At 39.1% G+C, this 15,825-nt stretch overlaps 1 protein-coding gene across 4 annotated transcripts in view; it reads left to right on the top strand.

Moving 5' to 3' along the window:
• The window catches only part of CEPT1 (choline/ethanolamine phosphotransferase 1), a 28,342-nt gene that overhangs the window by 1,112 nt on the left and 11,405 nt on the right, over positions 1-15,825 (top strand). For 2 of the 4 annotated variants that reach the window (XM_081121711.1, XM_081121712.1), the window contains exons 2-5: positions 6,604-7,013; positions 9,184-9,331; positions 10,994-11,135; positions 15,419-15,503. In XM_081121711.1, the coding sequence (XP_080977837.1) occupies positions 6,675-7,013; positions 9,184-9,331; positions 10,994-11,135; positions 15,419-15,503 (714 nt within the window). In that variant the 5' untranslated portion in view covers positions 6,604-6,674. The remainder of the gene's footprint in view (positions 1-6,603; positions 7,014-9,183; positions 9,332-10,993; positions 11,136-15,418; positions 15,504-15,825) is intronic. The other 2 variants (XM_081121709.1, XM_081121710.1) reach the window with 1 other exon arrangement.

A 15,825-nucleotide genomic window follows, 5' to 3' on the forward strand; every position in this document is an offset into this window, starting at 1 on the left:
GTAGACCCACCGGCGTTGCCGTGAAATTCCAGAGATTGGGGTTCTGAAAGCATTTTGCTGCCTATTTTTTGTTCCGTGCTAAGAAAAATCAGTCGAGTTGTGCAACGTGTCCTTTCAGTCCTTCCCTTTCAGAACTGAGTTAGATAAATCCGCCTCTTGTGTTGACCTGCTGGGACAGGGGCATCTTTGTTGTCCAGTTAATAGATTATTACTGAATATTTACAACTCTGGCTTCATGAATTTATTCTCCTTCCTATCCCACACCCAGTCTCTCTTACCCTTTACATTATAAACACTATTGTGTGTCTGATATGTAACTCTGAACTGTTTTTATAACCCCAATTACATACTATCGCATTGTCCACTTGTTTTCTAGGCAGCAGTGACTGCTATTTAAGTTGTCTTAAATAAAAGTGCTGCTGATGTTCTTTTTGGGGGTCATGCTGTGCTGTCTTTTTTAAGAGACTAGGAAAATAATCTACAAAATGCTAGGCTTTTGCTTCCCCCCCCAACCCCCGCCCCTGGAGAAAGTTGTTTCCTAGTTTTAAGGAATGCAAGATTTCACTTCAGCAAAACAGTAGATCTAAATTGTATCACACAGTACTGTTTCTGCTTCCAAGTCTGCTGAAAAGGCTATTGTTTTTGCAAGCTTGTTTTGTGTATCTCTTGTTAAATAATGCTGAACGGAATCTGCGATCCTATTGGTTTTCTAGTCGTCTTCTTTTTTTTTTTTTTTACTTTTTATAAGTTGCTCTGCCTCCCAAATACTGTTGGCCAGTAGTATTTTCCTTTATTGCCATAAAGGTTGGAAAGAGCTGTGTAGTCACCGGTACCTGTGAGAGGATTGTAAACATGCAGCTCAATCAGTGCAGCTCAGAACTTGGCACAGTTAGGCGTGGGAGCTGGGAGTTCTGGACTCTCCGCTGCAGGCTGGAGATTGTGTAAGCTCACCTTAAGCTCTGCTGAGCAGTGGAGATTCCCTTTTTAGGGCGATACGTGTCAGGTGTCCCGCCCAGTGCTGAACACAGGAGCACTGTCGGCTGCATGCAATTATCCTCAGCTGCTATAAGCACAGATGTTTTGCATCATAGATTTAAGGTCCACAGACTGTGTGTAATTTTAGTGAAGGTATTCATTAAATATCTCCGATGATGTTTTTGTACCTTTATTGGACTTTTGTTGTTGTTGATCCTCTCCTGAGGATTTTTTCCATTGATTTTTAGAGAGAGTGGAAGGGGAGGAGGGGGAGGGAGAAAGAGAGAGAGGGAGAGAATGAGCATTGATGTGAGAGAGACACATTGATTGGTTGCCTTGAATGCACCCCAGCCCAGGGCAGGATGGAACCTGCAACTCAAGTATGCACCCTTGACCGGTTATCGAACCCACAACCCTCCAGTGTGTGGGCTGATGCTCTCACCACTGAGAACACATGCCTGCACAAAGAAAAATTTTTGTTAGAACATCTGTATCCCCCCTCTGCTGGACTTCCACAACAGTTTGTTCACAGCATGTTGTAACTTAGCTGTTTGGGCATGGATGGCATATTTCAATCATCCTGTTTCCTCGGGGTCTAGAACAACTAAGAGATCATTAAATACTAGATGAATCATATTTATTTGTTCATTGTTCCACAGATAAGTACTAATTACCTACTTCGTGTTAGGTATGCTATGAGATTCTTGGAAAAGAATGTTAAGGCAGGCATGGCCCCTTCACTCATGGAGCTTACAGACCACCACCACTACCAATAAGAAACAACAACCAGAAAAAGTTTAGAATGTGACCAGTGCTGTGAAAGGACTGTTGAACCGGAGCCAGGTTATAACAGAAGAGGGGACTTCGGTGATTACTAGTGGAAAGGTTACAATAGCTATAGGTAGGACTGTGATGAGAATTATTGGGAACTGAATTCCAGGGGTTATGTTATTTATTTATTTGTTTATTTTTTTCAGGCGTTACTTTAAACCTTCACTTTTACTGTTATGATTTATGAAAACACATCCTCAGTTAACAAGTAGACTGTGCCACAAAATTACAGGTTTCTTTATAAGCTTGTTGATGGCTTTCCGTAACAGAATAGAAACTCCTTGCTGTGGACTGTGAACCTCTGCATTGTCTGGCTTTTCAAACTTCAATTTATTCCACTCTTCTTTTGGGGTGGTTGAGATATTAACATATAGCATTATATTAATAACATGCTGTATTAAAATGTAGCATAAGTATATAACATATTAACATGATGTTAGTTTCAGGTGTACAACATACTGATTTTATATGTGTTTATATTGAAAAATGATCACCACAGTAACACTCTTCCATCTGGTTTACTACTGCCCAGCCATGCTGATCTCAAAGGCACCTGAACAAGACTAGCTTTTTCTTCCCTCCAGGCCTGTTCCCTTTTGTGGATGGTTTCTGCTGCTCTTGGATTGCCTGGCTCCTTTTCTTCCTCTGAATTTGGTATAAATTCTGCCTCTTCACAGACTTAGATCACCTTATCTAAAATATGCACCCTCACCTATTTTCTGCCTCCACTCTTTGTCTTCATCATAGCACCCTTCACAGTATGTGATGTTATTTGCTTGTTTACCTGCCTTTAGTCATTTTCCCATTGGACGTGGGAGCTGGGACCATGTCTGTCTTGTTTACTGCACTCAGATACTGGCTGAATGGATTTGACTGGTTGCTAGGTTTCTAGGCTAGGCAGCAATAATTTTAATCTACTATTTTTTTAGTTCCTTCTGGTGTGGCAAGAAAATGATATTTCCTTCTCATCCTGGCCGGGCTTAGATAAAAATCCTAAGTGGCTAAAATTATTTTTGTAATATTCGAACCTCTTTTCCATATCTCCATCCCACATCCTGTTTCGCTTTTTCTCCATATAGTCTGATCTCCCTGTTGCAGTCACCTGCCCTGTCCTGCTCTCTTGAAATATGCATGCTTTTCATTTGCTAAAATTCAGAAGCTCCTGTTTTTCTCAGGTGATTTTCATGTCAGTAGCCTCTGGACTTCAGGTGTGATAGGAGGAAGGAAGACTGGAGATGGGCCTGTAGCAGTGACCGCAACCTCTGTGGCTATCTGTATGTGTTAGAAGCAATGTCAGGATACTTGTATCTGAATGTGTATTTGCAATCTTGTTGCTGACAGCTTCACAGAGACAATCTTGCCAGATTAAAATGTTCAAAAACTTTTTGGCCCCCCCCCCCGCCCCCCCCCCCGTGTGTGAATTATATACAGTGGCTAGACCTAGAAAGGTTTGTCATAATGTAGATTTTTCCAAAAGAGAGATAGAGGGTTAAAAAAAAAAATCTAGGTCAGCTGGGGGGGAAACACCCAGAAGGAAAAGTATCAGTTTATCATACAGTCCTGCCAAATGCTAAAACTTAAAACCATCAGGATCAGTTGCTTGTAGCTGTTAGTGCCCAAAGCAGGCCAGTACCCTCAATATTTTACCTTAAAAAAAAATGGGGGAAAGGAATACTATAATAATAAAATATAAATTAAGTTGGCTAAACTTTTTATTACAACTTTAAGTGAGATTCCATAAGAGCTTAGCAACTGGTTATAGCTTACCAACTATGGAAACGCATCAAGTCTGACTGTAGAAAATCTGGCTTATATATAAAGTTAAGTATTTTGGTGGTTATCAGTCTGTCAATTGATCTAAAATGATCTTGTAACCAGTTTGACACTGTATAAATAAATATTACTTAAAAACAGTTTTAATCAATTCGTTTGTGACACGTAGACTTAAACGTCCAAACCTGTAGAGAACTTTTATAACTTTAGTTGAGTTGAACTGATAACAGTTGCTGGGAAGCAAAATCTCAATGGATTGAGAAAATGCTCTGGAGAATGGCAGTTTTGCAGCTTATTTTATACATTAGAATGAAAGGAGGAGACGTAAGGGTGGGGGATACATGAAATTCATTGGTAGTGAATTTGGGAGGTGGGAGAAAGCAAAGCTGGGATATCCCCGAGATTGGATGGAGAGTAAAACATAGAGACACAGTAGTTCTTTTACTTTGGTGGGTACAGGATAGCTAATAGTTAACATTTACAGCACGTAGAGATGGTATTGGGGGAAACAAGATAACAATGAGGGGTTCTGTGGTCTGTGCTCTGGTGCAGTGGGTGTGCCCTGAGGGGTCTGGAAAAGGAGACATTGGAAGGATATGTTATCTTCGATGCAAAAGGACAATAGACAAGCTCACTTAAAGTAGAGATTGACTTTTGTCAGGGGAGCCCCAGGCCTAGGATGTGACTACCTGCCATAACCTGCCGTTAGTGGGGAATTTTTATGTTCAGACCATCCTCTTAGGAATTTTTATGTTCAGATCATCCTCTGTGGTTACTTTTGGTGTCTTGAGTTTGTAAGGCCTGCCATGCAGGCCTCCCCTGTGCTTGACAGGTTTAGTATGTGGCCCCTTTTTCATGCACATGATTGAGCTACATGATTAATTGCGATTTTGGATATCACTTTGAATATTTAGTGACATTGAAATTTTGGAATTTGTTACTTATGGTAACGGAGGCAAGAAGTTCTGGGCATGTTTTGATACTAGATCCATTGAGATGTCCTAGACCCTGTATCACTCTCTGTATTCCCATAGTGTAGCATTTCTGGGAATTTCATATAGCCAGAAGTCGGCGTACACCCTCTTGGTTCAGTGCCACTCACTACCCTTTTAGTTCTATTAAGATTATTCCTTTTTTTTAAATCAACAAGGAAACAGTGACTCTAAATGACACACTAGATCAGATGCATTTAATTGACATTTACAGAACATTCCACTCCAAAGCTGCAGAATAGGCATTCTCCTCAAGTGCACATGGGACATTCTCAAAGATAGACCACATGTTAGGACACAAAACAAGTCTCTACAAGTTCAAGAAGATTGAAATTATATCAAGCATCTTCTCGGACATTTACACAATGGAATACTATGCAGCTGTAAAAACCAAGGATCCCTTACTCTTCGAGAAAGCATGGTGGGACCTGGAGAGTATTATGCTAAGCAAAATAAGCCAGTCAAAGAAAGACATGATCTTACTCATATGTGGAATGTAATGAACAAAATAAACCGGTGAACAAATTAGATCCAGAGACGTAGAGGCATGGAACAGACTGACGAATCTCAGAGGGAAGGCGGGGGGTGGGTGGGTAGAGATTAACGTAAGAACTTATATACCTATATGCATAACCCATGGACACAGACAATAGTAGGTTGAAGGCCTGGGGGAGGGGTACAGGGTGGAGGGGATCAATGGGGGGGGGGAAGAAGGGACATTTGTAATACTTTAAACAATAAAGATAAATTTTAAAATATATATGGCTTCTTTTTCTCCTCACTAACTATGAGTTTCCCACAAGGTTCTTTGTTTCCTTTTCATTTCATACTTAATCCCTTCAAGAACATGCTTTTATTGATTTTAAAGGGAGAGGGAGAGAGAAACATCTATGTGAGAGTGAAACAACGATTGGTCTCCTGCCACACGTGCCCCGACTAGGGATCTAACAGCAGCCTAAGTATATGCCCTGACCTGGAGTCGAAACTGCAACCTTTCAGTGCACAAGACGATACTTCAGCCAACTGGGCCACACTGGCCAGGGCCCCGTACTAATTTTTAAATGTTCTCACTACTATCTCTTCTGATGAATATATATCTATCCTATTAATCTTAAAAATACACTTGTCATTATTTTCTTACGTTGCTTAATAACAATAATTATGCTGTCTCTAATAATCTTTGAGTCATGTACATGTACTTCAGGGATTAAACTCCAAGTCCTCATGAACAGTCATCACTAGTGCACGTAGCCTTTTCCCTTATCACCCCTGTTCATCAGGCTGCTGCTAATACTCATCTACTGTCCTCTGAAAGTCAACTTTTGTCATTGCTGTTTACTCCTACCTGGAATACTATATAGAATATCCCTTTCTATCCGTGAGAAGTTTTATCTTTTAATTTAGCTTAAACAGAAAGTCTGTGTTTGTGTGAACCTCACCCACTAGCTATATGGTGCCTTAGTTTCATTTTCTGTAAAACTAGGGGTAATTAATAGTCCTTACCTTCTAGGGCTGTTGCGAGGATTAAATGAGTTAATATAGAAAACATGCTTAAAGTTTTTAGTCCATAGTAAGGGCTCAATACATGTTAATTGTCAGCATTAAATAAAAATCTAGTTTAAAACCAACGATATTCAAGTGATTCCACTGGTATTCATACTAATTTGCTAGCTCATTGGGTATGCCTTTGGACCTCAGTTTTCATGTATTGGAAGTGATTAGATCATTTCTAGGATTTGTGGCATTATGCTACTGAAGTCGATGAGAAAAAGAGAGCATGAGCTTGGAAGTCACACAAGCTGTAAGGTAACAGGAAGCACATTACTATAAAAATCCCTTAATACTTTTCACTTAAAGGTGAGGTTATATGACTTCATTTGGCTCACACCATCAGTAAGAACCAGAACTAGAAACATACCCCTGGTTTTCTGATCCCTGTTTGATAGGCATGACTCTAAATTACCAGTTTGACTTTTTTTTTAATTTACTTACATTGATGTAAGTAATGGCTGACAAACTTTTTTTATTTCAGGTAAAGACCAGCCACTAAAAGCTATAGAACAGCACAAATTATTCTCTCCAAATAAAAGAAACCCAGAGTCCATGAGTGGGCATCGGTCAACAAGGAAACGATGTGGAGACTCGCGCGCGGAGTCCCCTGTGGGCTTCGGGCACGTGAGTACTCCGGGGTGTGTGTTGAACAAATTGTTCCAGTTACCTACACCGCCTCTGTCAAGACACCAGCTGAAGCGGCTAGAAGAGCACAGATACCAGAGCGCTGGGCGGTCCCTGCTTGAGCCCTTGATGCAGCGATACTGGGAATGGCTAGTTGCAAGGGTTCCCTCCTGGATCGCCCCAAACCTCATCACCATCATCGGGTTGTCAATAAACATCTGCACAACAGTCTTACTAGTCTTCTACTGCCCCACAGCCACAGAGCAGGTAAGGGGATTTCTTACCAACATATGAACATTTGCTACCAGAAACACTGTAATTGGGATTTCTAGGCCATTTTAGCTAAAGAGAAGATACTCTGACAACTGTTTGTCAACTATTTTAGAACAGCCTATCACACATCCTGTTAATAAAGCTCGCTATACAACCTGCCTTGTACACTGTGCTTACGAGAAGCCGTAAGTAAACGTGGACTCTGGTTCTAGTAGGTAAATTAATGTTAGCGGGGTTTAACACATAAGATGTTCCTTTTAAAATCAGTAAATATCAATTCTTTATGAAAGAGTCTTTTTTTTTTTTTTTTGGATGTCTGAGTAAAGTCTTAGCAAACTGGAAAAGAACCAGAGAGAGAAGTGTGGTAGTGAGATGGCATGGCTGTAAATTAGTCATGTCAAAAGTGGTGTCCTCTCCATTGCAGTGAGATTGTTGAATATCCCTTATTTCACCCTATAAACACATGTGGCTGATGGACCCCAAATATATCTCTGTTATTCTAACGGAAAAGAAGTATAAGGAAAAGTCAGTGTAGTGTATTTCCTGCTCCGCGTCCTGCTGTGGCTTCCATTGTAAAAGGAAGCGCGGACTGGCTTACAGAGACTCCCCGGCCACCTCAGATGCAGGCCTCTTCTGCTGTTTCCTGTTTTACCCTCAGAACTCACTACTTAAAACCAAAACTGAAACTAGAACCCCTCATCAGAATGGCTAAATTGACACTTGCTTCTTTGGTTTTAAAATGTCCCTGTGAGAAGATGAACTTTGGTAGTCAGGTAGATGAAAGAATCAAACATTTGTTGTGCCCATGTTAATCGGAGCCATCAGTCCCAGGTAACCCAGGAAGGTGACCTCAACTAAAGCTGTCAAAAGCGGCTTTTTCTATAAAGTGATTCTGAACCATGTGTGATAACATTTCACCCCCACAACGTTTCTTGTATGTTTTAAGCTTGAAGTACCAATTTTTTTAGTGTTGTCATATGATTTGTCCTTTGAGATGAAATTGTCATCATCTGTCTCTTTCTGTTTTCATCAATTCATAGTTAATTTTTCCCCAGATTCTCATTTCCTCTCCTCCTCTTTGCACAGATCCAGTCCATACAGGTTGTATGGACATAGTTCTGTTTTTTCCTCATTTTCTTAACTATCTTACTTTACATCAGTCAGGAAACTTAAAAAACAAAAACCAGTATGACTGGCTACATATTGTTGGGACTTATATAGTCCCAACAGGGCAGGCACTGACGACTTAAATAGAACAGGGCAGGATGGATGGGGTACTCTGGTGTGGCCCGCTTGGTGGGGGCAGGGCAAGGGCCTGTTCCAGGAACCAGCACGCCTGGGGCTCAGACGGACGGGGAGGGATTGGTCAGTCTGTGAGGGGATTTTCGGGAGGGCACCGCTGTCTGGCCCGGGTCTTTCTGGGTCTAGCTGGCAGGTCCTGCAGCAGTCAGGCAGCAGGCGTGTCGTGGATTAGCCTCCTCCACAACTATATCCTTGGATTCCTCATTACCTGTCCTTTGAGCTGTTTTACAAGTGGCTTACTTGAGGACCTAACAGCTACTTCCAGAGGAATTTGGTCCAAATAGATTGGGAAGTGGCAACATATTGTGTCCCCCTTCTGGAATACTCACAGTATGCTAGTAATACTAAGGGCCAGTGGAAGTTCTGCAGTAGAGAAATCTTTTTGACATTGTTTAACCCAGTGTTTCCCACATGGGTTTAGCATGGACTTTTTTTTTTTTCACGTAGTGCCTATAAACGTCTTGAAATATACAATTTGGGAAATCTTGTATATTATTCATTAATTGACTCCTAGAGTCTAAATGATTCATTCAATCAAATTATTCAATCAAATAATCTAGATTATTCATTAATTGACTCCTAGAATCTAAATGATAGATTCTTATAGAAATTACCTGAATTTCTGTAATGTCCCTGGGAAGTGGTTACCCAGCTTCTGCCCGAACACCCCTGCTAATTAAGGAATTTAATTATTTTACAGTTTGGATTGTTTCGGAATGTTTTTCATTATGTAGCACTGGGCTCTTCTCTCCCATGGGTTCCAACCAGCAGTGCTTCTCTGGAGAAAGAAGATAAAGTCTACTAGCCAAGCACAGCAATGACTGTGTCTCAGTAGCCTTGCTTTTGTTGTTTTATTTCATAGGCACCTCTGTGGGCATACATCGCCTGTGCATGTGGCCTTTTCATTTACCAGTCTTTGGATGCTATAGACGGGAAACAGGCCAGAAGAACCAATAGCAGCACCCCTCTGGGCGAACTTTTTGATCATGGTTGTGATTCACTGTCAACAGGTACTATTGATTCTTTAATGTTAATGATTGACAGTGACAGAAGGAATGTGATAAACAATTTTGGAATAAATAAGAGGTTTGTGGCAGTATAAAAGCTGTCGGAATGAGTGATTTTGCATGTGTTTTAGCATTTTCAAAAATTAGAAAACTAGTTAATGTTGTTCATTCTTAGCTGTATTGGGAAATTTACAAACTATATTAATTTCTAGTCAGTTATTTTTAACCATAAATATTATTGTTCTGGCACCCGTTATTTTTAAAAATCTTAGAGCATAGCTGTCATCAAAAAATCTCATAAATGGTAGATGCTCATGAGTACAATAGTGGGAGACTAGGAAATTCCTAGTCTTTATATTTAAGTGGATATTATGTAGACATATAAAGCTATGTCTTAGACTTGGAGTAAATTCTGTGATAATGGGCTTGGATAAAAGGACTAGAAAAATACTACAGTAACTCATCTATTGCTAGCATGTTAGTGTTAGATATAATCTTATATGTCTCTATTTGTACTGTTTTTAAAATAATATTTCAGCCCAGCCGGGCGTGGCTCAGCGGTTGAGCGTCGACCTAGGATCCAGGCGATCAAGGTTCGATTCCCGGTCAGGGCACATGCCCCGGTTGCAGGCTGCAGCCAATCAATGACTCTCTCATCATTGATGTTTCTATCTCTCTCTCTCCCTCTCCCTTCCTCTCTCTGAAATCAATAAGGATATATTAAAAATAATAATATTTCAGTTCTTTTTTAGAGGGCAAAAAAAGATTTAGAAACTAAATGACAGTTTCCAACGAGTCCTCCTGACAGGAACTCCCCCACCTCTCCCCACCACCCACACACTTCTTTTTATTTAGTTCTTCAGTTGGTTTCTTGTCATTTGTCATAGCGATGAAAATATTTTAAAAGCAACAAACAAAACCCTACATGGTTTTACCTCATGAACTCTGATTCGCTGACATAGGTGCGTGTTAAAGTTACCATTTCAGTGTATCCGACAGCAGCTTGCCTCAGTAGAGGAGAGGAAACAGCTAAACTCTTATAAACACTTGAGACTCAAGAAAAAAATCAAACTTTCCACTGAATAAAGGCTAGTTGGGCATCTCAAAAGGCTGTTTTAATTTAATTAGGTGACAGCAGAGTGATAGGATCCTATTTTTTTATTTTAAGTAATAGTCATTTTTGCACTGTAGTTTGAGTTCCAAAACTTTTATAGGAAAGTCCATAATGATATTTGCTAAATAAGAAAAGACAGCCATTAATCTGAAGCAAGTAGGGCCCTTTGTGAATTATCTAGGCCTCCTTTTTTTTTCCTTTCTTTTTGACTCTGCCTTGTCTTTTTTTTTTTTTTTTTTTTTTACTGCTCATTAGTACACTATCACTAAGTTGGGAGAATACTCCAAAAAAACTGCTAAAGTATTTTAATTGCTTTCAAAAACTTAGGTTTCACTAAATGGTGCAGAGAAAGAGGAGATTGAAATGACGGGGTAAAATATGGTGTAAAAGATTATACTCTTCTTTCCTGTTACCGTTGATAACTGAGAGAAGATGGTACATTTACAGCATGTCTTTGTTTTGCCTCCTCTAAAATCATTTCAGCTCATTGGTAACAGGAAATGTTTTTTTATTCAGGTTGCTCGGTTTTCATTGTGATCTTTCCTTTGCAGTGTTTGTGGTTCTTGGAACTTGTATTGCGGTGCAACTGGGGACAAACCCTGATTGGATGTTTTTCTGTTGTTTTGCTGGGACATTCATGTTCTATTGTGCACACTGGCAAACATATGTTTCAGGAACATTGCGATTTGGAATGTAAGTAACACTTAATGGTGATTTTGTTTTCTCTTTCAAATATTGAGAGTGTTGCGTATAGGTATTTGAGTATTAGGAATGGTCAAATCACAAAATTAGTAAATAAAATAAATTGAAAACCTTCATTATTCTAGCTCTTACCTAAGGTCTCCATTACATGTCCTTCTATCATAGTTTTTAAAAATAAATATTAGAACCTCCCAATCAACACTTTTGAATATTCTTTTATTGATATTTTTAGAGAAGAAGGGAGAGGGAGGGAGAGAGAAACATCGATGTGAGAGCAGAACATTGATCAGGGATGGAGCCCGCAACCCGGGCCTGTGCCCTGACCAGGAATCGAACCAGTGAACTTTTGGTGCACAGGACGACGCCCAACCAACTGAGCCACACCGGCCAGGGCCCAATCAATAGTTTTAAAGTAATGAGAAAAGCAGTAGCCCCTCCTACTTATAATCCACTTGTCTTTCCATCAGACAGATTCAGTTTTCTTTTTTTCTACTCTTACTCACCTTAACTCTGTGTTTAATTTTGACCTATGAAAATTCATTTTCAGGAAAGAAGAAGATAGTTTATGAGAGCAACTCTAATTTCTAAATATTGTAGCTTAATTAGGTTTTATTCTTTTCACATTTTATTTATGAATCTATAAAAATCTCAGCTCTTGGTAATTGACATGAACACACCATATAGATTATTACTGCCAACAAAGTGCCTAAGTATTTAAGAAATAAAATGCAAACTCCTTTCAAACTTGAAAGTGAGTAGTTCCAGGGTGGTGACCCATAAATATTAATTAGTCAACCAGTCTCCGAATGAGGTTAAGGGTGGAATTGACCAGCTGGTGTTTAATTAAGTATCACAGATCCTGTTTACACTGCTCAAGTTAGTCTTTTATTTTTTTTCATGGTATAAGATCAAAAGAGAAAGAACTTGAAAAATGACTCGGAATACATCATGAAATGTCAAAATAAAAATCTGATGGCAAATGATAGGAGAACATCTTAACCTGGTCTCTAATTAAGATGAATCATTAGGAGAGTTTTGAATTTTAGATTCATAATAAATTTAGTGTTTGAGGCCTTGAAAAACCCAGAGTGCATAAAAGTTCAGGTATTCCCTACAGGTTTAGTTAAGATGATTTTTGCTAAACTTACTTAAATATAGTTTAAGATGTTCTTAACTATGACAGTAACTGAATAATTATTTAATATTTTGTATGCTAAGTAAGAGACATATCCCAGAATAGTTTCAAAATAAAGGGGTTTAGAGAACATGTTTAAGGCCAACCTTAAGGTGTTATTATTATAAGAGACAATAGTGGGCATGAGTGTCCAATTGAAAACTATATGCATTGATCAGCAGTTTAAAAATGGTTGGTGCTCAGACAATATTGAAGGTTTCTGATATATTTTTTTAAAAAGCAGTAATTGAAAATATGTGCCACTGTTTTTTCTCAGACTTCTAAAATCACTTGGTTTGCCCTAATTTTTAAATTTAGTGATGTTACTGTTTTCAAAGATAGCAGAAGTTTTAATATCCAGATTTGGCGTAGTTTATGTTTCATTGGTATGATCTCAGAGTTAACTTTCAGGCCCTTATTTTGAAAAGTTATTCATCATCTAGCCCTAATTTATTCTCTTTCCCTTTCAAGTAAAGCAGCACCAACCATATGGTGTGGGAACTGAAGGAGGGAAAGCGAAAACCAGGGAAGCAGGGACAAGTAAATAGATGACATTTGTAGAAGTGATTTGTTGTTACAGCTCTCTCTTTGCCAGTCTCAGAATTGTCCCGGTGGTGTAGTCCTTTGACGAAATATGTACTTGGAGAACTGCAGGCAGTACCAGGTTGTTAGATCATCAGATGCCTGTGGGGGAGTGGCAGAAGATAAGGCTGGAGAAGCTCCAGAAGATCAGGGGCCTTCTATATCCTGCCAAGAAATGTGGGCTTTGATCCGGAGTCTGTGAGGAACCTGTGCAGGACCTCAAGCAGGGACATGACAAAATGACCTTTTGGAAAGATCAGTCTGACAACATTTTGGAGAATGGGTTGGAGTGTCTGTGACTGAAGTAAGGAGACCCCTTAGGAGGCATCAGTACAATTAATGTGAGGAATGATGTCTGAACTAGCGCAAAGATAGTGCTCTCTAAGAGAAAGAGGGAGGTCGGAGAGAGATTTAAGAGGTAGAAACTTCAGGGCATAGTTTCTGTTTGGATATGGAGAGTAAGAGAGAGCGGAGACTGGAATGACTCGCAGTCACCTTCTCAGGTGGTTGGATGGAAGGTGGAGAAAGGCAGTACAGGAAAAGGAGCCTTGTTGTTAATTTTAAAGAGAGGAAAGGGGGGGTAGGAAGAGAGAGAAACATCGATCTGTCGATGTCTGTGTAGAATCATTTTAATAAATGCTTAGGAACCCTAAACAATCTTTAATAAACTATATTTATGCAAAACATGAGCCATAAAAACTCAAAAAGAAAGTATAGTAAATTGAACTGAGACCAGTATATCTTGCCTCAAGTGTTATTTCCAAATGATCTCCTCTGTATATCCACTTGGGCAAGACCCATAACTTTTATGGCCTCGTTTTCTAATGTGTAAAATAAGTTTGGCTCTGACCCAGGAGATTGCGGTTCGATTCCCGGTCAGGGCATATGCCCGGGTTGCAGGCTCGATCCCTAGTTGGGGGTGTGCAGGAGGCAGCCAATCAATGACTCTTTCTTCATTGATGTTTCTCTCCCTCTCCCTTCCTCTCTCTGAAATCAATAAAGATATATTTAAAAAATAAAATAAGAGTTTGGGATTAGATGATAAGTAAAGTTCCTTCTGTGAATCCATTAAGTTTACAAATGTTACTTCTAGTGTACTTATTACTTATAATTACCGCAGGCAGAGTATTTATCTTCATTTTATTACATTTTTTTTCTATAATTAAATGAAAAAAGTTAATAGGCTATGTATTCTGGTGGTCTTACAAATCTAGTTCACCTTCTTATGCAAGTAACCTCTAAAGAATAAATAGTGGAAGACCTCCTAGTCATTAAAAACTGTTATCTATTAATGTGTGATCCATTTCCTGTGGATTAAAAATGAGGAAACTTCTTGTTGAGTGCCTTTATAGGATCTGCATATCTGTAAATGTTCAAGATTTATCAGGTGGATTATTAAACACCAAAGACTTCCTTTAGTTTCTATTTTCCTGTGTATTTTCTTCTCAGCCATGATTCATTCATTTGGATTCTGCCCATTTTATCACAGTGTTGTAGGTAATATTCTAAAACAACTGTTTGTATGAATGTAAAACCTGGAGTGCAGTTTGGACTCAAGTCACTGGGCAGAATCACGGACTTCTCTCTCTCTCATTAGCGCTCCTCAGAGCTTAAGTGTGGTTATGTCGATTTTATGTGAAGTCTGTTCCAAACCACTAGTGTTTTTTTCTATCACCATCTGTGTCCCAAAACTTTTCTAGTGATGGAATTGGATGTTTTACTCATTTTTACCACTAATAAACTTTTTCAGGATAGTAGAATGTGTGATGCCATGTGGAATTAAGGGAAGAGAAAGACGGAAAAGGGTACGACTCTGGAGTAGAGATTACCAGGAGACAGGACAGGGAAATCTAACCATTTCCAAAAAGCCCCCTTCCCCACTTGCCCTTTCCACGTGCATGTGCATTTCACTGAGCTAGCAGGGGTAGGGGCATGATGAGTTGCGGGGCAGTGAAGGGATGCAAGATATTAGTGGTTTTTCAAGCACGGAGATGTCTGTGCCTTGGGGCTTGTGGGAAGCAAAGTAGTAGTCATCGTTCCTTCCTAGGTAATTGAGAACTGACTGCACATTTTTAGTTCTAGTGTTTCCAGCTGCTGATTTACAAGTCATTTATTCAGTGTGTTATGGTTTTAATTTTTAAGCTTTTATACTGTTTGGATTTCGGTAAGAAATATAATGTATGCATAGGATAGCGATGGTATTGTATGAATCATATTCATGTGTGCATAGGATAGCGATGGTATTGTATAAACCATATACATGTATGCATAGGGTAGCAATGATATTGTATGAATCATACACATGTATGCATAGGGTAGTGATGGTATTGCATAAACCATGTACATGTATGCATAGGGTGGCGATGGTATTGTATGAATCGTGTTATTGAATCCTTAGATGTCTTAGTAAGGAGAATGCTACCTTTTAAATCTTTTTGTTACCTATTGTAGGGGGGCTAAATCTTTAGCAGAAGCTCTGAGTAAAGTTATTTTGAAATGTTTGTTTCCTTATGCATAGATTCGATGTTACAGAGTCCCAGATCATAATTATAATAAGCCAGCTTCTCACAGGAACCCTGGGACCTTGGTTCTGGAACGTCACGGTAACTGCTGGATATTCATGCTGTCCAATGAACAATGGCATGAACTCAATAAAGACGGCACCTTTGTCATGCACAGAGTAATTAAAACAAAAAATCACAAGTCTCTCTGCTGGTATTCCACAGGCAAACAGGTTATTAGAAAACAAATCATTTTAACGTATAATAGGGCAATAAAAATCCACCCTATTAAACAAAACATTTTAAAAACAATATTTTGATGATGTGATGCTAAAAGCATTTCTCTCCTAATAATACCATTTTTGCTCTATGTAATATTTTTAAAACAAATACCTTTCCACCATTAAATAGATTTTTTTTTTTT

The sequence above is a fragment of the Miniopterus schreibersii genome (assembly GCF_964146895.1).
Source record: "Miniopterus schreibersii genome assembly, chromosome: 19".
In the NCBI taxonomy this organism is placed as follows: Eukaryota; Metazoa; Chordata; class Mammalia; order Chiroptera; family Miniopteridae; genus Miniopterus; species Miniopterus schreibersii.